A 21,612-nucleotide genomic window follows, 5' to 3' on the forward strand; every position below is an offset into this window, starting at 1 on the left:
TCCTATCTCTCTCTCTTTCTCTGGCAATAAAGAATAAAAGAGATACATAAATAAAACTTATAAAATTCTATTTATTTATTTACTGTTGGATAGACAGAAATTGAAAGAGGAGGGGAAGACAGAGAGGGAAAGAGACAGATACCTGTAGCCCTCCTTCACCATTCGTGAAACTTTCCCCCCTGCAGGTGGGGACTAGGGGCTTGAACCTGGGCCCCCATACACTATAATGTGTGCGCTTCACCAGGTGCACCACCACCTGGCCCCATAAATAAAACTCTTCAAACTAGGGGGCCAGGCGATAGCATAGTTGGCTAAGTGCACATGGTGTGAAGCACAAGGACTGGTGCAAGGATCCCAGTTTGAGCCCTCGGCTCCCCACCTGCAGGGGAGTCACTTCACAAGCGATGAAGCAGGTCTGCAGATGTCCATCTTTCTCTCCCCCTCTCTGTCTTTCCCTCCTTTCTTGATTTTTCTTTGTCCTGTCCAACAACAGCAATAACAACAACAACAACAAGGGCAAAAAAAAATGGGAAAAATGGCCTCCAGCAGCAGTGGATTTGGGGTGCGGGCGCCAAGCCACAGTGATAACTCTGGAGGCAAAAGAAAAAAAAGAAAAGAAAAGAAAAACTCTTAAAGCAAGCGGCCAGATGGTGCCCCAGCAGGCTGAGCTCACATGGTGCAAAACACAAGGACCAGCGTATGGATCCCCGTTTGAGCCCCAGCTCCCTACCTGCAGGGGGGTCGCTTCACAGGTGGTGAAGCAAGTCTGCAGGTGTCTATCTTTCTCTCCTCCTCTCTGTCTTCCCATCCAACCACAATAAAACCAATAACAACAATAATAATAACAATAAAGAAAAGCAACAAGGGCAACAAAAGGGAAAAAATAGCCTCCAGGAGCAGTGGATTTGTAGTGCAGGCACCAAGCCCCAGCGATAAACCCTGGAGGAAAAAAAAAAAAAACACACAAAACTTAAAGCAGAAACAAAACCTCATAAAGGAGACTAGAGAAACATGTCCCAAGATAGTACTGGAGGGCTGGGGAGAGGAGGTAGAAAGCTAAGTAGTTTTCTTTCCTTTATTTCTCAAGCCTCCCATGATTAAGGCAGACTGCTCTGACACATCAGCCCGGACACGATGAAAGCTACAGGAAAACACAGCTGGAAAGGGAATATGGCTTTCGCCCAGTCCAGCTGGTGCACTTGTTTGACAGTGTCTACACAAGGTAGTGAGAGTCCTTTCAATGAAGGAGATTTGTGCTAGTGGGTAAAACCCCAGACTCTGGAGCCAGCCTAGTCTGGTACAGAGGCTCTGCCAGCCTTGGGCAGTTTCCTCAACACTCTTGAGTCCTGCTTTCTTAGTGTGTGAGGTTACTCAGGACAAAGTACTCAGGAACTAGGTGAGGAGCCCAGGAGGTGCTCTGAGACATGATGGCACAGGCTGGGGAGGTTGTGCGGTGGTTCTGCACCAGATTCTCACGGCTGTGGGGCCTCAAGGCAGAGGGTTCAACACCTAGACTCACAATACGCCACAGCTGAGCAGCAAACACTCTGGTCTCTCCTCAAAAATTAGAGGGTAGCACAGCGGGTTAAGTGCAGGTGACATGAAGCGCGAGAACCCGTGTAAGGATCCCGGTTTGAGCCCCTGGCTCCTTACCTGCAGGGGAGTCGCTTCACAAGCGGTGAAGCAGGTCTGCAGGTGTCTATCTTTCTCTCCTCCTCTCTGTCTTCCCCTCCTCTCTCCATTTCTCTCTGTCCTATCCAACATCAACATCAATAACAACAACAATAATAACAACTACAACAATAAAACAGCAAGGGCAGCAAAAGGGGGAAAAATTAAAGTGGGTCTGTGAGATAGTTCACCTGCGAAGGTGAGTGCTTACATTTTTTTTTCCTGTGGTTGGAGGTTAATGGTTTACAGTCTAGTCTGTAACTCACAGGCACAACCTCCCATCTCCCCTTGACTGGTGTCTAGGGGAACACGACAGGACCCCAATGTCCTTTCACCATGTCCTGGGCCCTCCATCCCCAGAGTCCTCTGCTTTGGTGCAATATGCCACCTCCAGTCCAAGTTTCAGCTTCTGTTTTCCCTTACTGTCCTTTCCTCTGAGGTTCCTTCCACCTGTAAGTGGAGACTGTCTGCTTAGTCATGGACATGACCCATGTTCTAAACCCTACAGCACTGAGGGAAGTTTTGGAGTTGTAGTATTTTGCCTTCTCTCTCTTCCGCCTCTCACAATCCCACCCCCCCCAGAATCTCAGCCTGGAGCAGTGAAGCCCCAACAATGATTATTATTATCATCATCATTATCATTATTATTGCCTCCAGGGTTGTCACTGGGTCTTGGTGCCGGCACTACAAATCCACTGCTCCTGGCATGTATCGTTTCCTTTTTATTGGACAGGACAGAGAGAAATGGGAGGGGAGGAGGAGACTGAGGGGGAGTGAGACACTTGCAGGGCCCCCTGCAGGTGGGGAGCAGTGGCCCTTGCACTTTGTACTATGTGCTCTTAACCCGGCATGCTACTGCACAGCCCCCAACAATCACTATAAAATAAATTAATTAATATTGTTAAATGACAGCAGCTATTATCATTATGACCATCAGCGTTATTTCAAGTGTCTGAATTTTTATACACTATTCAAATAAGATGAGGGCTGGGTAAGGGACACCCAGTAGAGACAGTGCACACTGCCATGTTTGAGGACCTGGGCTAGAGCCCTGACACCACACGGGAGTACCACAGAAGACACCAAGGAAGCCCCATGGATGATGGTGCTGAACTGTGGAGTCTCTCCTCTTTCTGTGTCTTTAAAATTAAAAAAATAAAAATTGGGGGGGAAGGTGGCTTAGCAGTCTGTGCCTCCATGCAACCCTACGTTGGTTCCCTGGCACCAGACAAAGTAACGTAAGTAAAGAAAAATTTAAATAAAATAAGACGGCGCCTGATAAGAATAAAACTAGAGCTGGCCAGTGCACGCAGCCAGGACAGTGAGGCCTCCCATGAGTACAGCGTTCTTTGACTCCAAGCTTGCTTGTTTATGGGATCTTGTTTGAGAGGAGCCCCGCAGAACAGGTGAGGCAGGTCTCACTGGGCTTTAAAGCTTCTAAGAGGATCGGTAACTTTATGCTGGTTTGCACAAGGAACACTTCAGAAACTGGGAGTAAGAACGTAATCACATGGGAGTCGGGCGGTGGCGCAGCGGGTTAAGCGCACATGGCGCAAAGCGCAAGGACCGGAGGAAGGATCCCGGTTCGAGCCTCCTGGCTCTCCACCTGCAGGGGAGTCGCTTCACAGGTGGTGAAGCAGGTCTGCAGGTGTCTATCTTTCTCTCTCCCTCTCTGCCCTCCCCTCCTCTCTCCATTTTCTCTCTGTCCTATCCAACAAAGATGACATCTATACAACAACAATAATAACTACAACAACAAAAAGACAACAAGGGCAACAAAAAAGGAAAATAAATAAATAAATAAAATAAAAAATAAAGAATGTAATCACATTACCTCCTCCTGAGCTCAGAGGACGGCTCTGCCACCTCTCTGTGTATACCGTGTACACTAGGCCATGCAGACAGCTCCTCACCAAGTGCCCCTCCAGGCACTGCCTTGCTCATACAATCATCAAAAAAAAAAAAACCAAAAAAATTCTCCCACCCCCTTAACAGTTTGGGATGGAGAGAAGGGGGATATTTAAAATGCTGACTTTATAAAAAGATTTATTTATTTATAATGAGAGTAAGAGAGGGGGAGAACCAGAACATTACTCTGACATGACGGTGCCAGGAAATTGAACTTGAAGTTCCTGCTTGTGAGTCCTGTGCTTCCCCCCGCCCCCACCCCTGGCTACCAAAGCAGCTAACATTACTTAACTAACGTTGTTGTTGAACTTTAAGTTACAGCCTGGAAGATGTACATACACACCAAAAAGCTGACAGCTTGGCAAGTCTTCACAAACAAGCACAGCTCTGTCAGCAAACATCAGCCCAGCACCCCCGAGGCCTGCCCTGCCCCATCCTGAGAGGTAACTGCTAACCACCCTCGATACCCATCAGATTAAAATCGTCCTGACTCAGCAGAGGAATGGCCCACGGGGTAGGGTGCTTGTGCCAGCGGTGGCCACTTACTGACTCGATAGCCCAGGCTCTCTGCATGAATCCTCTTGGCCATGAACTGTCCTTCAACCAGGGCTCGGATCTCCACCTCTGGGGGGAATGCTGAGACCTGTCCCGGAGAGTAGGGCAGTGAAAAGAGTGAAGAATGCTCAGTGTGTGTGTGTGTGTGTGTGTGTGTGTGTGTGTGTGTGTTGGGGAGGGAGGGGGCGGGGACTGCTACTGGGACTGCACCACTCTGGACCGATTGGGCCAGACAGACGGACACCATAGCACCAAAGCTTCCTCCAATGTGGTGGGGGGCCGGCTTGAACCTGGGTTGTGCATATGGCAAAAGAGGAGCCACTACCCAAGTTTGTCAGCCCATGTGTTGTCTTGTAAATAACAGTCCAGATTTGAAACTCATGTCTCCATGGACACACACACACATACACAGGTAGACTTGAACCTTGAAACTTTACCCAGTTCTCTCCCCCACTGACACTCTCCCTCTCCCTCTCCCTCTCCCTCTCCCTCTCCCTCTCCCTCTCCCTCTCCCTCTCCCTCTCCCTCACAAATATGTTTACAGCCTCATTTATGCCTCACTTGGGGGAACCGGAGCATCAGAGAGCTCCATCTCTGGAAGCAACCCAGTTATGCCTCTGACACTCAGGTCTGTGACCTTGAACAAACAGCCTAAATCTCGCAGAATCTAATTTCCCTTGAATAGAACTGAGGAGATCATGGCACTTGTATTTCCGGGCCATTATAACAATTAACAGAAACAGCAGACCTTGTCTGTGCAGCGGATGCTGTAAGCAAGAGTCAGCAGCTTGTGCTGAGGACTCAGTGTGGAGCACCCTGAAGGGGGCTCTGAGGGGTGGCATCAGTGGAAGGGAGGACTGGGTTTGAGTCCCTTCGCTATTTCTGCCTGGGGACCTAGGTGCATTAGTTAGCCTCACCAGGACTCAGTTTCTCCACCTAAAGGGGACAACGATGCAAAGTTCACAGAACTGCTCTGAGAAGTGAATGAGTCAGCACAGCGTCTGTAAAAGTGATACCTCCCACCCCAGGTGCTCGCCTGCCAGCAAAAAGTTTTGATCTGAAGATCTGTGAGTTTCCAGGCATGAAGGGGATCAACAGCACCAACGGAGCCACCGGGTCAAACACACACAGTATGAATCGTGGGGACAGGCTCAAGGATCCCAGTTTGAGCCCCCGGCTCCCCACATGCAGGGGGTCGCTTCGCAAGCAGTAAAGCAGGTCTGCAGGTGTCTGTCTTTCTCTCTCCCTCTCTGTCCTATCCCAAAATAGTAACAACAATAATAACAGTAACAGAAACAACAACAAAATGGAAAAAAATGGCCAACAGGAGCAATGGACTTGTAGTACAGGCACTGAGCCCCAGCGACAATCCTGGAGGCAAAAAGAAGAAGAAGAAGAGCACCAAGGATACAGGTTCCAGGGCGATCAGCTACGGCCTATCACTCAGGGCACAGAGTGTTGGCTCTGCCTCACTCAGCATTTGCCAGAGGGAAGCCTGGGTGGTTGGCTCTCCTCTTTGAGAGGAAGGGCAGTGTTTGTCTTAGTGGCTGCAAGTCCCCCAGCATGCACAACACAGCCTTTGAGTGAAAGAATGAGTTCCCTAAAAGTCGCGTCATCTGGTGGGCAATTTTCAACTTCAGACCCCCCAAACAAGGTAGCTTCAAAACCAGGAATAGGTGCATGTATGTACCTCACGGTTTCCTGCACTGAATCTGTGGCGCCCAGTAACTGCAGGGGTGATCTCCATTACATCGAAATAGAATCCTGAAATGAGATTAGGAAGAGTGCCTATCAAGATCGGTTTCTCTACAGACCTAGAAAAGAGCAGGGCAAACTGAACCCCCTGCTCTTAGCCCCTGTCCCCCATCCACCCACAGAGAAGACCTGGACACAGTTCGACTCCTTCTTCCCATCAGGACAGAGAGCAAGTGGAATGGCCTGGATGAGCTTTTCTCAGGCAAACGCTGTCTTCTCTCACCTGACAGCTCAAGCTCAGAGGCTGCAGTCCCGTTAAGCCTCAAATACCAGCAGCACAGGGTTAAGTAAGCAAAGGAGGCACCTCAGTGGCTCAGAAGGCCCCCCCAACACTAGGCACTTTGCTAAACAGAGCCTGGTGTCTGGGCTCAGAGCTGTGAGTGGGGTGCTCTAAGGACCAGCAGGGTGGGGCAGACCCTTTGGTGCTGCGACCAGGGGCTCAAGGAGGGGACAGAGATGTAGCTATGGCCTATCACTCAGGACACAGAGTGCTGGCTCTGCCTCACTCAGCACATGAGGCTTCATACCAACTTGTCAGGCTTACAGAGAACTATGACAAGCGGGCAGGACTCCCACTGGTCTTCATTGCCCTCACTGCTCACCACTCATGGGTCCCCAGACCTGTTTCTGCCTCAGGCAGCTGCTGCTCCCTTGGCAGGTCCAGGCACCACCAAAAAGCCTACCCAGATTTCCACCATTCCCCATCTCTGTAGACTGCAGTGCCTTCGAGAACTCGCTCCAGGAACAGGAGGCAGATTCATCTCGGATCTTCTCTCTCATCAGGGAGCCATTTTTAAAGCTGTGGAAGTGTACACAAGCCTGAGGGAGGGCAGTGGAGCATGCTGACCAGACTCAGGGGTCCCAGTGAGGGTCCAGGTAGAGGGGCTGTAGGTCAGCGTGGACCACAACCCCCTGCCAGTGCACGGTGGACATCTGAAGGATCCTCTCAGCTGTGCCCAGCACGTGCCTCCAGAAGCCAATGGAAACCCTTGTCTTGGACGTGGTTTAGAGACTGCCACAAAAGAGCCCCAGCAAAGAGATCCAGGGGCCCAGTGCTCCTCATTTATCAGCCAGGCGGCAGCGGGCTGGAGAGGCGTATTAGCCAGACACATCGTCCAGCATTCCTGGGGCTTCTAAAGGCTCAGAATCCTCTCTCAGTAGCTTCCAGTGGAACACATCCCTCCAGGAGGGCCGTCACGAAGCAGGACATCCTTCCTGTCATTCACTGAGGTCCTATCACACATGTGGTATAACAATGGCAACAAGGAAACTGTCTCGCCTCCCCATTTTATGAGCATAGAGACTGAGTTCCTTATGCTATGGGGTTTGCTCCAGGCCTCGAGGGGGTACAGTTGATGGGGTTGGGGTTAGAGCCTGGGTCTGGGGAACTCCAAGCCCTGGGCTCTTCCCCACCTGGCTCTGCTGTCAGTGAGGCCCATGGAGTCCCTGGGCCTGAGCTTGGTGGAACAGCTCGGGAGTGTGGCAGAAGGTGTGGGCCCCTTCCGCTTGGCTATGCCCCTGTCCGCCTGGCCTACCACAGCAGCGCCATGTAGTGCTGGGCGTCCACAGGATTGCAGAAGATGTGGCCCTCCAGGGCAGGCGTGGGCTCCCGCAGCCAGAGGAACAGCGTGTCACTGGTGCCCAGGCTGACCTGGGGAGAGACGGACAGGCTGAGACACCTGTCTTGGCTCAGCCACACCTCCCCTGAGCCCCATCGCCTCACTCAGCGTGCAGCTGACCTCAGATTAAATGCTGATCAAAAACCTTTCTGAGGTGGACCCTGGGAGGTGGCACACTGGATAAAGCACCAAAGTCTCCACCATGAGGTCCCAAGTTTGATCCCCGGCATCATATGTGTCAGAATGATGCTCTCATTCTCTCATCAATTAATAAATCAATCTTTTAAAAAATATGCTTGTATTTCCAGGGTTATTGTTGGGGCTTAGTGCTGGCACTACAAATCCCCTGCTCCTGGTGGCCATTTTTTTCTTCCCCATTTTATTGATTAGGACAGAAAGAAATGAAGAGGAGACAGAGAGAGGGAGAGAAAAACAGACACCTACAGATCTGCTTCACCGCTTGTGAAGTGACCCCCCTGCAGGTGGGGAGCTGGGGGCTCAAGCCCGGATCCTTGCACTTTCAACTATGTGCACTTAATCCGCTGCACTACCACCCGACCACCAATAAGTCTGTCTTTATAAACACAGCAAAAACAAAACCAAGCCCTTCTGAGGGGGGCCGGGGGCTCACCTGGTATAGCACACAGTTTTGTGTGTGCAAGGACCGGGGTTCAAGGCCCCAGCCATCTGCTGGAAGCCTCTGCGCAGGGGATGCTTCACAAGTGGTGGAGCAGTGCTGTGGCATCTCACTTCTCTCTCTCTCTCTCTCTTTAAAAAAAAGGGGGTGGGGTGGGGAAGGAGTCTGCTGGTGGGATTGTGTAGGCACTGAACCCCAGTGGAGAATTTTTGCTGGAGGCAAAAATAAGTAAACAAACAAGCAAACAGATCAGTTGCTTCCGGCCCTTGTGCACCAACCCGGATGTGGGAGCCCATGTACTAGAATGTAGCACAGCTGCAGCTGACTAATGGTTTGGGGACAGCTGGCTTCCCAAATGGACCCAGGTCCATGGACCCTGGCTTCCCACTAGACCCAGGTCACAGGCTGTATCTTCCTTGCTCATCTGAGAAGCCCATGGTCCTCTGACTCTCTGCCACTATGCCCACCAAGACAGGCCAAGGTCAAGGCAGGCAGGGGGACTGTGTGGGCAGCCAAGGGAACTCACCTTTTTAACAGATTTTTCCATTGATTATATTTTAGTACTGCTTATTAAAGAGGGAACCAGAGTATCACTCTGGAATACCCAAATGGTGGGGACCCAACAAAAGACTTCAGGCTTGTAGGGGGCTGGCTGGTGGCATAACTGGTTGAGCACGGACCCAGGTTCAAGCCCCTGGCCCCTAGCTGCAGGGGAAAAGCTTCACAAGTGGTGAAGCAGGGCTGCAGGTGTCTCTGTTTCTCCCTGTCACCCCCTTCCACTCTCAATTCCTGTTGTATCAAATAAAAATATTTATATTATCCTTATTTTATTTTTTAACTTTGATTCCATTTTTAAAATTTTTATTTATTACTGGATAGAGACAGAAATTGAGAGGAAAGGGGTAGATAGAGAGGGAGAGAGACAGACACCTGCAGCCCTGCTTCACCATTCATGAAGATTTCCCCCTACAGGTGGGGATCAGGGGCATGAACCTGAGTCCCTGCGCGCTAGGTGTGTGTTTAACCAGGAGCACCACCACCTGGCCCCTCTTTATTTCATTTATACTGGGTAGAAACAGTCAGAAATTGAAAAGGGAGAGATAATAGAAAAAGAGAGACATGGAAACCCCTGTAGTACTGCTTCACCACTGGCAAATCTTCCTGCTGCAGACGGGGACCGGGGAATTGAACTTGGGTCCTTGCACATGATAACATGTATACTCAACCAATTATGCCACCAGCAAGCCCCCTACAAGCCTGAAGTCTTGAGTTGAGTCCCCAGCACTGGGTATTCCAGAGCACTGGAACGTATGTGCTCAACCAAGTGCACCACCACCTGGCCCCTGTAGGTCCAACACTTTATCCACTGTGCCACCTTCTGGGCCATAGCAACTCTACTTCTAAGAAAATTCAGGCAGGTCCTGGCCTGTGTTTCCCTGTCATCCCCTGTCCCCTCCCTCAGAGGCTCAGTGGGAGACTCTTATAGGCAGCCAGGATACTGCCTGGACCAGGCAGCCTTGTCCCCCAGGGCAGGAAGCACTGACTCCACCTGGGGGCCGGTGAAGTCACCTACCGCAATGTCACCTTCTTCAAGTTTCATGCCAGCCAGCGATGCTGAGAACAGGAGGAGTCTCTGGTTAGCTGGGTGTTACATGGGAGTCACAAAGCAAACCTCAGTCACTCCTCCCCCAGGAGGGAGTGCATATGCTGGAGTAGAGGCAGGCACAGGTGAGCCCAGTTTTATCTGTGGTTAGTGCCTCTGACCTGGGGTTGTATCAGACTCCTCACCCACTGTCAGGACCCCAGCAGGACAGAGAGGCCAGGAGGCTACATTGTAAGCCCCACGGAGGTGGGGGTGCAGGGCTGCCCTCCACCCTCGAGGAGTGGAGCCTTCAATTGTGGACTCAGGGCAAACATCTCTAGCTGCCTCATTCACTCAGGTACTCTGTGACTGACAGAAGAGCCTGGCGTGTAGGAGTGAGTGAGTGAGTGAGTGAGTGGAGAAATATGGAAGAAACACATCCTTCAACAATGTTGGTGAGGCCCCAGCAACAAGAGTCTTGGGCCCAGGACCTCGGCTTCTGAGTTTATCCTATGGAGACAAGGGGTAAAATGGAGTGTGCATCTGATTGCTGCCTTGTCCAGATGCTTGCTGAATGCCATGCCAGCCTGTACCCCCAGGGGGCTGGCAAAGTGAATGCTGGGGAAACTGACTTCTAAGCTACTGTTAGTGTGAAGTGAAGAAATACTGCTTGGGTTGATGAAAATTAATGTCAGTTTGTGAGCATAAAACAAAGGCTAGAAGGGTAGCCATCAAAACTAACTGTGGTTGTCTCAGGCTTAAGGAATTGTAGATGATTTTTTCCCCTCCAGGGTTATCACTGGAACTCAGTGCCAGCACTACAAATCCATCACTCCTGGTGGCCATTTTGTCCCCTACCCCATTTTATTTGATAGGACAGAGAGAAAATGAGAGGATGGGGGAGAAAGACACCTGCAGACGTGCTTTACTAATTGGAAGCATCCCCCTGCAGGTGGGGAGTGAGGTCCCAAACACAGGTCCTTGGGTGGATGACTTCTATACCCCCCTTTGGTGTTTAATATTTCTTTTCTGCAATGGAGAGACAGCCCTTGTTAATACAAGCAAACACACACACACACACACACACACCACAAGCCTTTGTTAGTCTGTATTCTTGGTTGGTGTGTGGGCTTTTTGTGTGTGAGGCTCTAGTGCTTCCTGTGCGTGCAATTCCACTACCCCTGGACCGCCATTTATAGTTTCTGTGAGAGAGGGAGAGGGCAAGAAAGTCAGAGAGACACTAAAGCACTGGTCCATCATGCACAGAGCACCCCTGGTACCATCCATGGTGCTCCCATGAGGTGCTGGGCTTGAACCTGGGTCCTCACACATGTTAATGCATGTACTCTAGCAGCTATCTCTAGGTCCCTTGGCATGTGGTTTTAATGAAGAAGCAACTAATGCATTGTTTCAGGCAGCAACAAACAGAAGGTCAGATTTGGGACCAGCCGAAACCTACCGCCTGCCTATGGCCTCTTACATTCAGCTTGAAGCCAAAGTCCAAGGAGAAGGTTAGATAGCTGCTTCTCTGTCATTCCAGCTCAAACTGACCCAGAAAAGATTAAAAAGATGGCCCATTATTCTACCTACAACTCTTTCAGTTGGGAAAGTTAAACAGAATATGCATTTGTGGGCTGAGGAGACAGCACAGCAGTTCACACGGCAGACTTCCACGCTTGAGGATTCATGTTCAGGCTCAATTCTAAGCAGCATAAGCCAGAGCTGAGTACTGCTCTGGTAGGAAAAAAAAAGTAAATAATAAAAATATATTTGGGGGCTGGGCATGGCTCACCTGGCAAAGCGCACACACCACAGTGCGCAATTACAGTGCACAAGGAACCTGGTTCAAGGTCCCCACTTTTGGGGGGCAGGGCAGCTTCATGAGCGGCGAAGCAGTGCTGCAGGTGTCTCCTCTCTCCCTACCTCATTCCCCTCAATTTCTGACTGTATTAAAAAATGATAAAAATAAAAAATAAAATTATTTCTAAAAAGAAATATATATATGTATATATATTTCCTTTCTTTCTTTCTCTCTTCTTTTTTTTTTTTGCTTCTAGGGTTATCGCTGGGGCTTGGTGCCTGCACCATGAATCCACTGCTCCTGGAAGCTTTTCCCCCCTTTTGTTGCCCTTTTTTTTATTGTTGTTGTAATGATTATTGTTGTTGTTACTGATGTTGTCGTTGTTGGATAGGACAGAGAGAAATGGAGAGAGGTGCGAAGACAGAGGGGGAGAGAAAGACACCTGCCTGTGAAACAACTCCCCTGCAGGTGGGGAGCCAGGGGCTCAAACTGGGATCCTTATGCCGGTTCTTGCGCCTCACGCCACGTGCGCTTAACCCGCTGTGCCACTGCTGGACACCTGTATATATATTTCTTAATGAGATTCAATGTGTTATTTTTACTGAGAAGAAAACAAGCACCGCCTACAGAATGTAGTTTTCCTGAATTGGTACTTTTAAATGTTTGGAGACTGGAACCACTACTCTTAAGCTGACAAGAGTAGGGCCAGGGGCTAGGTGGTGGCGCACCTGGTTAAGTGCACGTTACCATGCACAAGGACCCAGGTTCAAGCCCCGCTACATGCAGGGAGAATGCTTCACAAGCGATGAAGCAGGGCTGCAGGTGTCCTTCAGTCTCTCTCCTCCTTTCCTCCCAATTTCTCTCTGTCCTATCAAGTTAAACAAAATATTAATAATAATATAAAAGAATGGGGGCCTGAAGGTCCCCCAGAAAGCCTGGGGCACCAGGACACACAGCTGACAGGCCAGAGCTGCACTCTCAAAGGCACCCCCCACCCCGTGCTGAAATTCCGTCTGTCCCCAGCCTTCATCTGGCTTTCACCTCCAGCCCACGACCACCGGGTCCCAGCCACACAGCCTGCTCTGGGTTCGGCTTTGATCTTTGTGGCACCAGGGTTCCAAGCACTCTGCTACAGAAACTGCTCAGGGATAGAAAGCGCCCTCCTCTGGCTGCTAGGGGAAGAGGGTCCTAGCCGGGACACTAACGTGTGGCAGACACACAGCCCAGCAGCAGATGGTCCACACAGATCCAGGAGCACTGTGGGTCTGGCTGTAACGGTGGTGACAAGAGTGGCAGCAGTGACTTATTTATTCATTAATTTATTTGTATTTTTAAAAGATTTATTTATTTCTGTGTGAGAGAGAAGTCAGTGCACTGCTCAGTTCTGGCTTCTGACGATGCTGAAAATATGGACTATAGTAATAATGATGGTGATGATGAGATGAATGAATTTTTAAAATTATTTTTCATATTTATTTATTTTCCCTTTTGTTGCCCTTGTTGTTTTATTGTTGTAGTTATTATTGTTGTTGTTATTGATGTCATTGTTGGATAGGACAGAGAGAAATGGAGAGAGGAAGGGAAGACAGAGAGGGGAGAGAAAGATAGACACCTGCAGACCTGCTTCACCACCTGGGAAGTGACTCCCCTGCAGGTGGGGAGCCGGGGGCTCAAACTGGGATCCTTACGCTGGTCCTTGCACTTCGCGTCACGTGTGCTTAACCCGCTGCACTATCGCCCGACTCCCGGTGATGAACGAATTTTAAGAAAGGCTGGCAGCCCAGGAGGTGGTGTAGTAGATAAAGTCTTGGACTCTGAAGCATGAAGATCTGAGTTCGATCCCCAGCATTGCATGTGCTGGAGTGATGCTCTGGTTTTCTCTGTCTCTCTCATAAATAATCGTTCAAATTTTTTTTTATTATTACATTTCCTTTTTTATTTATTTCTATTTTATTTGATAGAACAGAGGGAAATTGAGAGGGGAGGGAGGTAAAAACTGGGAGAGAGACAGAGAAACACCTGCAGGACTTGCTTCACTGCTTGTGAAGCCTTCTTCCTGTAGGTAGGGAACAGAGACTTGAACCCAGGTCCTTTTGCATGGCAGCATGCACTTAAACAGGTGCTCCGTCTACCAGTTCCCATAAATAAATGTTATTTTTTTTTTGCCTCCAGGATTATCACTGGGGCTCAGTGCCTGCACTAAAAACCCACTGCTCCTGGCAACCATCTTTTCCCCATTGCTGTTGTTGCTGTCGTTGCTGTTTCTGCTGCTGCTGTTGTTGTTGGATAGGACAGAGAAAAACTGAGAGAGGAGGGGAAGACAGAGAGGGAGACAGAAAGACACCTGCAGACCTGCTTCACTGCTCGTGAAGCGAACCTCCTGTAGGTGGGGAGCCAAGGACTCAAACAGGGACCTGAAGCGTCTGCCTGCAGGTGGGGAGCCGGGGGCTTGAACCGGGGTCCTTGCTTGGGTCCTTGCAGTTCGTCTTGTGTGCACTTAAGCTGGTGCACCACCACCTGCCACCCCCAGTCCTTTATTAAGTTTTTTATTTTGCTGCTCACATTTTCCATATATCTACAGTGCAGAGGAGGCAAGTACAAAGAGGTGACAGGGTGTGCAAACTTGGAGAAGAAAAAATGAAAACATGCTTTTAGAAATGGAGACCCACACTTCTGATCATCAAGGGAAGCCAGATTGAGGGTCAGAAAGGCGGTCAGAGCCTCTGGCCCTGTCCTGCACCCAGGGCACAACCACCCGCAGCCTCTTAAATATACCGGAGGTTCACTTCTTTCCAGTAAGAACAGCTGCTTAGGAAGGTGATTTGAGGGTCTGGGGAAGCAGCACAATGGTTCTGCAAAAGACTCTGATGCTTGGGGGTCCGAGATCCCAGGTTTCACCCCCATCATTACCATAAGCCAGAGCTGAGCAGTGCTCTGGTAAAAAAGTTAAAAAATAAATAAATAAAGGCAGTTTGGAGTAGCAATGTCAGAGAGGAAAAATGATGTCCAGTGAGCTGTGACTGTCAGAGAAAGAATATTTGAGACATACTGACAGGACACATTGTTTGTCGTTTGTCCTAAATGCAGTAGTTTACAGGACACACACTAAGATACTATTTGCCACTTCGCTGTGATTTTCTGTCTTGCACCTATATCTATCAGACCTGCAGTCCCAAGAGGCTGGTTTGATAGGCAAGAGGATATAACTGGGGAGCTGGAAGCAGCAGTCAGGGTGGGGCTCGGGACCCCGGAAGAGAAGAGAGGGAAGCAGAGGAAAGGCGTTGGAACAGAGAGGCACACGGAGACGGAAGAAGCCGTGTTTAACGGGAATGACTGAGCAGCACTGAAAGTCCACGGCCTGGGGAAAGGTTGGGGACACCGGGTTGTTTAGCTTGGACAGAAGAGGGGTTCAGAAGAGGTGGACTGGACTGCCTTCCACACTCTCTGGCCAGCTCTCTCCTGGAGAGGGCAGCCCTGGGTGGGCCAAGGTGGGGTAGGTAGAAGGTTTTGGCAGTCAGGCCTGGTGGGGCTAGCAGCCAGGGAAGGAGGGCCCAGCACAGAGGCGCTCGCTGAGAGGGGGTGGCGTTCTCACATGTCCATCTCGGGCTGCTGGGGCAGTGGACCCCTCCAAATACTCACCTGGATTGTCCCCAGTGAAAGCCACCACTTTGCAGCCCACGGGAAACCCATAGCGCTGGACATGGTAGGAGGAAACTGCTCCCTGGGGAGAAAGAGCAGGTGAGCTGGGTAAGCGGACCCTGCCCGAGTGGCACAGTCACCCCACTCCAGCTCACATGGACCCCACAGGCTCTGGGTCACCTCAGCTGAAGGAATCTCCAGGAGAGGGGGCTGGAAGTGACACACCCAGTTGAGTGCTCAAGGACTGGGGTTCGAGACCCCACTCCTCACTTGCAGAGGGGAAGCTTCATGAGTAGTGGAGCAGGTCTGCAGGTCTCTCTCTCTCTCCCCCTTACTCCTCTCAATTTCTCTCTCAAGTAAAGTAGAAAAATTAGGAAAAATGGCCACCAGGAGCAGTGGAATTGTAATGCAGGCACCAAGCCTGGTGGCAATAAAAAAAAAAAAAGAAGTATCTTGGATAGCGTCTAGAGAGGTATCATCCTTCATCACAAAGCAGGGATGTCCTTCTATTCATAGACCTCCAGAGGAGCCCAGAACAGTTCCGGAAACTTGAACTTGAGGTCAACACCACTGCCTGACAGTCATTCAATTTTGAGATTCAAAGCAGCTAACACAATCCAACCCTTAAACTGTAGTTGCTCAGTCAGCCCTAAATTGTGAAATAACCTTAAAAATAAATAGGTAGCGGCCCGGAGGTGGTGCACCAAGTATAATACACACCACATCTGTGCGAGGACCTGGGTTCAAGACCTTGGTCCCCACCCACAGTGGGGGAAACTTCACAAGTGGTGAAGCAGTGCTGCAGATGTCTCTCTCTTTCATAATCTCCCTACCTTCCCTCTCAATTTCTGTCTTTCTTTATCCAAAAAGACTAAAAAAAAGGAAAAAGAGGCTGCTTGGAGCGGTACACTCATCCTGCAGGCACTGAGCCCCAGAGATGACCCCAGTGGCAATAATACAAGAGTGAGTAGGCCAGTCAGTCAACCCATACACGGCAGGAGTACACCACTAAGCAGACTCATGGGGGCACCTCACGCCTCTCGCACATGCTCCAGCCATGCAGGAAAGGGATTCAGCATGATGGACGTGCAAGTGTCATGGTGGAACTTTCTCAAGAAAATCACCCTACAGGGAGCTGGGCAGTAGCGCAGTGGGTTAAGCGCACATCGTGCAAAGCGCAAGGACCAGCTCTCCACCTGCAGGGGTGTGGCTTCACAGGCGGTGAAGCAGGTGTGCAGGTGTCTCTCTTTCTCTCCCCCCCCTCCATTTCTTTCTGTCCTATCCAAGAACAAGGACATCAATAACTACAATGATAAACTACAAGGGCAACCAAAATAAATAAATATTAAAAAATACATTAAAAAATCACCCTACACGGAGTCGGGCTGTAGCGCAGCGGGTTAAGCGCAGGTGGCGCAAAGCACAAGGACCGGCATAAGGATGCCGGTTCGAACCCCGGCTCCCCACCTGCAGGGGAGTCGCTTCACAGGCAGTGAGGCAGGTCTGCAGGTGTCTATCTTTCTCTCCTCCTCTCTGTCTTCCCCTCCTCTCTCCATTTCTCTCTGTCCTATCCAACAACGACGACAACAATAATAGCTACAACAATAAAACAAGGGCAACAAAAGGAAATAAATAAAATAAATATTAAAAAAATTTTTTTAAAAAAAAATCACCCTACAGATGCTGTGAAAGGCTGAGGAGCCAGGAGTCATGGTCCTCAGCGTCCCTCGCAATGCAGTTGTGAGATCAGATGGTAGGGGCACCCTCCAAACAGACCTGCTGCTCTCAGAAGGCACTTATGAAAAAAAAAGTTTTATTTTCCTTTTCCTAACTTTATCCTAGTCCCCAAAGTTAAAATATGTAAGAGTGTCCTTTCTGGGAGCTGGTATAGTGGAAAAACCACTGGAATTCAAGCTTAGTCCTGAGTTCAGTCCCTAGCACTGCTTGTGCCAGAGCAGGGCTCAGTTCTTCTTCATCCTCTCATGGGACTGAATGAATGAATAAATAAATAAATAGATAGATGAATTCTGGGCAGGGGAAAATAGTTCAGTGTTAGTGTACCCGAGGTTTCAAGGTTAAATGCCTGGCACCACAATGAGCCAGAGCTGAGCAGTGTTCTGTGTTCTCTTTCTCTCCCTCTCCTTCTCTCCTCTTCCCCCTTCTTTTTTCTATGTATCTGTCTTTAAAATAAATAAATCACTCTCCAGAAAATAAATTAAGATACAGAATTTCCTGGTATCCGGCAAAGAAATTTTGCCCCAATCAGCAACATTTTTAGATTTACGTGAGAATAAGCTATTTCCCTGGAGAGAGAGATTCTGGGCTGGGTTGGGATTGTTCAGAAAACAGAGCAGAAGCCTTGGCTTGTGTGCAGTGGGTTATCTAGGGACATGACTGTAGGACTGAAGATGAGGACCAGCAAAAGTGTCGGGGGGCCAGGAAGGCCCACTCTTGAGTGTCTCCCTGGTTGCCGCAGTGGACAACCGGGCTCAGCCCACAGCCACATCCAAGGAGCCATGGGCTGTTAGCTTGTGCTGACGGTGCCCCACGGGGTGCTGACTCTCTGTTTGAGCATGAATTTGGCTCCCAGAAACCCTGGCAGAAAGCAAGGGCAACGAGCTCAGGCAGGGAGGCCAGGTGACATAGTGACAAAGGCAGGCTGGCAGGCTGTGGGGGGCGGGAGTCCAGGGGCTTCCAGTACACCACATCTTCTGGCACTACCTTTAAAATGAAATGACAGTGGGCCATGTGGTGGCTCACTGGGTAGAGTGGGCACAATGCCATGCTTGAGGACCCAGGTTTGAGGTCCCGGCCCCTGCCTACAGGGAGGGGAAGCCTCACAGCCTCCCGTGTGGTAGAGTATACAGTAGGAACCTCCCCCACCCCTCTCTCCTTCTATCAAAAAGGAAGAAAAAGACGGGGTCAGGTGGTAATGCAGCGGTTAAGCGCACATGGCGCAAAGCCCAAGGACCAGCATAAGGATCCCGGTTCGAGCCCCCGGCTCCCCACCTGCAGGGGAGTCGCTTCACAGGTGGTGAAGCAGGTCTGCAGGTGTCTATCTTTCTCTCCCCCTCCTCTTTCCATTTCTCTCTGTCCTATCCAACAACAAATGACATCAACAATAATAACCACAACAAGGCTATAACAAGGGCAACAAAAGGGGGAAAAATGGCCTCCAGGAACAGTGGATTCATGGTGTAGGCATTGAGCCCCAGCAAAAAAAAAAAATAAAATAAAATAAGAAAGAAAGAAAAAGGGGTAGGGGGAGGTGGGGAGGACATGGTTGCTGGGAAAGATAGAACTATGTACCTAGCCTCAGCGATAACCCTGGTGGCAAAAGAAAAAAGATGAGAGAGAGGGAAAGAGAGAAAGAGAGAGAGAGAGAGAGAGGGAGAGATGACAGAACGCCTAGTTTTACTGGTATCCTACCTTCATTATGTGGCACATCTGCTAAAGTCAAAGTTCTGCTGGCTCTGGTCCCTGTTATCACTTGGTCTCCACACAGCCTGCCTCACGGAGGCCTGTGCATGTGACACACAAAACCTGCACCGCTCACCATCTCTCATGAAACTGAGAGCCGAGCGGGGAGTAGCAGCCCCGGAGGCCTGGCGGTTCCGTCTGCTCTCTCTCCCTCTGCCCGTCAGCATCAGTGGGCCTGGCGTCTGAACCAGCCACTCTGAGGAACGGGACACGCTGCTGAATGGCCACCAGCCACCCTGAGGTGCTGCTCTGAGCGGCAGAGGCTGCTTTCAGCTTGGCGGTGGCATCCTTGTAAGGGTGCTTTTGGTGCTCACTGGTCACTCCTTCCAGCCCCAGTCCTCCCCCCCAGGCCTCGGGGGTCCTTCTCCTTCTACCCTCTGCCTGACCCAGGATTCTGGTTGTTCGGTCTTAGTGGAATGGTCTCTCTACTCCACTCTCCTTTTTGAACCACCAAGCATTGAGCATGCAGAGCCCAGTCTAGCCTGAAGGGGGCACGACACAGTTGGTTAAATGCTTTTACTATTTTTGTGGGACCAGATGCTACCTTTAGAGCTTTAAATACATTCGCTCACTGTTTTTTCTGTACGACAACTGGACAACATCGAAAGCAACAATGAGCATGACTATAAAATTATAATGTGGGGGAGTCGGGCGGTAGCGCAGCGGGTTAAGTGCACGTAGTGCAAAGCGCAAGGACTGGTGTAAGGATCCTGGTTCGAGGCCCCAGCTCCCCACCTGCAGGGGAGTCGCTTCACAGGCGGTGAAGCAGATCTGCAGGTGTCTGTCTTTCTCTCCTCCTCTCTGTCTTCCCCTCCTCTCTCCATTTCTCTCTGTCCTATCCAACAACAACAACATCAACTACAACAACAATAACTACAACAACAATAAAAAGACAACAAGGGCAACAAAAGGGAAGATAAATAAATAAAAATTACAAAAAAAAAAAAAAAAAAAAAAGAGCACATAGTGCAAAGTGCAAGGACTGGCCATAACATGGATCCTGGTTCGAGCCCCCCAGCTCCCCACCTGCATGAGTGGTGGAGCAGGTCTAAAGGTGTCTGTCTTTCTCTCCCCCTTTCTGTCTCCTCCTCCTCTCTTAGTTTCTCTCTGTCCAATCCAATAACAACAGCAACACAATGGAAAAAAAAAAAAAGGCCACCAGGAGCAGTGGATTCATAGTGCAGGCACTGAGCCTCTGAGCCTCAGTGATAAGTCTGGAGGCAACAAAAAAAAAAAAAAAAAGGAAAGAAAGAAAGAAGAAAAAGAAAAAAAAAAGAAAAGGAAAGGAAAAGAAAATTATAATATGAGGCACAGATGAAAGTCAAAGAGGCAGTTAGTATTTGACCAGAATTCTGATCTAGCCCCAGTGCTTCGGAGCTCCCTAGAGTTCTTCCTCTCTTTTCCAGACTTCCCTGCTTCAAGCTTCAGTGGTGGCCCCTTGACCCAGGATTTTAATTTTTTTTTTTTCCAGTTTCAGCATTCTGAACATTTTTTCCTAAGGTGTGGAATCACCCGTAACTTATGCCTTCAATTTTAAAAACTTATTCATTTTTATTTATTATTGGATAGAGACAGAGAAAAATTGAGAGAGATATAGACAGAGACAGAGACACCTGCAGCCCTGCTTCACCACTGGTGAAGTTTTCTCCCTGCCGGTGGGGACCCGGGGCTTGAACCTGGTCCTTGTGCACTATAATGTGTGTGTTTAACCAGGTGCACCACTGCTTGGCCCCTCACCTTCAATTTTTTTTCTTCTATTCTAACAAATCTTTAGTGGAATTGTTCCAAGTCCCACCCACCTCCCGGAGGCAGTAATCCCTCCACACACCTGGGTCCCCACTCAGCACAAGGTGTTAGACTTTCACTTGTGTCAGGTATTTCACAGAAAGTCTCTGGTGCATGTCTGTGTGTGTGTGTGTGTGTGTGTGTACACACAAGGGACCTACCACAACTGAGAGTGAGGGTACCGGGGGGCCAAGCTTCTCCTCTAGATGAGGAGCACACGCACTGAGGCACACTGGTGACCAGACCTTGTCCTGGATCTGTAACAGATTCATCCCAGAACCTAAGCACAGAAGAAAACAAAACACAGAAATGTCTTCAGAAAGAATCTCTCATAAACATGCAAAAGCCCGGCAGAGTTGTAGATCTCTTTCTTGTAACTAATCTGTACCTGGGGCCCTTTCCTAGTGCAATGCAGGCAGGACCATTCTAGAGCCAAGCGGCAAGGCCAGGAGTTCCTTGGAAACGCCTGGTCCCACCCTTCCTCTAAGGACTCCTCTCAGGCTCAAATACCAGTTAGTCTGGAAACGTGCTGCTCAGAGAGGTGGTGGGGGAGTCAGCGATAAACTGACTCTCAACTGCTCCCTGTGTCCCCTGGGATCAGGTGTCCCTTCAGAGGTGGCCTTGCGCTGACACGGGCCAGCCCACGTGAATTTCCTGATCATGTCCAACTCTTCAAGGAAAGTTCTCAAACTCCTCTGGACTTCCTTATGCTGAGGTCCCGTTTCCTACGCTCGTCTAATGCAATCTACTTCTCCCAAGGCTGTCCTGGCATGGGGAAGGGGAGAGAAGCAAGAGCACAGGCAGGCAGACGCCCTCGCCGGCCCATGGGCCAAGACAGAGGCAGACGGAGGTGGGCTGAGAGACTGACTGAAGGAGCCCTGTGCCCCCTGGGAGATGTCAGCCAGATGGCAAGTGATGGGTGACTACTCAGATGAGCATGAGGGGAGCTGAGAGGAGGGGCCAGTTACAGGCGAAGACCAGGCACACCCGAGACAGCTCTGGCCCAGTGGTGTGATTGTCTCACTATGGTGTCACCGCCCCAGCAGGTGTGTTGAGCACAGGGGGGACACCCGGCATGCGGGGCTGTGCTGCCACTGGGCTGTTTGCCCACCCTTCCACCGTGCCTTGAGCTTGGATCACAAGTGTCTCCTTCACTCTGCCAAGGCCTGCATTCAAAATG

General features: G+C 50.0%; 1 protein-coding gene across 6 annotated transcripts in view; it reads right to left on the reverse strand.

Moving 5' to 3' along the window:
* The window catches only part of XYLB (xylulokinase), a 61,842-nt gene that overhangs the window by 21,583 nt on the left and 18,647 nt on the right, over positions 1 to 21,612 (reverse strand). For 3 of the 6 annotated variants that reach the window (XM_060180414.1, XM_060180413.1, XM_060180417.1), the window contains exons 9-15: positions 20,594 to 20,712; positions 15,168 to 15,249; positions 9,719 to 9,759; positions 7,425 to 7,540; positions 6,573 to 6,688; positions 5,825 to 5,898; positions 4,126 to 4,222 (exon numbers count right to left, since the gene is read on the reverse strand). In XM_060180414.1, the coding sequence (XP_060036397.1) occupies positions 4,126 to 4,222; positions 5,825 to 5,898; positions 6,573 to 6,688; positions 7,425 to 7,540; positions 9,719 to 9,759; positions 15,168 to 15,249; positions 20,594 to 20,712 (645 nt within the window). The remainder of the gene's footprint in view (positions 1 to 4,125; positions 4,223 to 5,824; positions 5,899 to 6,572; positions 6,689 to 7,424; positions 7,541 to 9,718; positions 9,760 to 15,167; positions 15,250 to 20,593; positions 20,713 to 21,612) is intronic. The other 3 variants (XM_060180419.1, XM_060180415.1, XM_060180416.1) reach the window with 3 other exon arrangements.

The sequence above is a fragment of the Erinaceus europaeus genome, chromosome 21 (assembly GCF_950295315.1).
Source record: "Erinaceus europaeus chromosome 21, mEriEur2.1, whole genome shotgun sequence".
NCBI lineage: Eukaryota > Metazoa > Chordata > Mammalia > Eulipotyphla > Erinaceidae > Erinaceus > Erinaceus europaeus.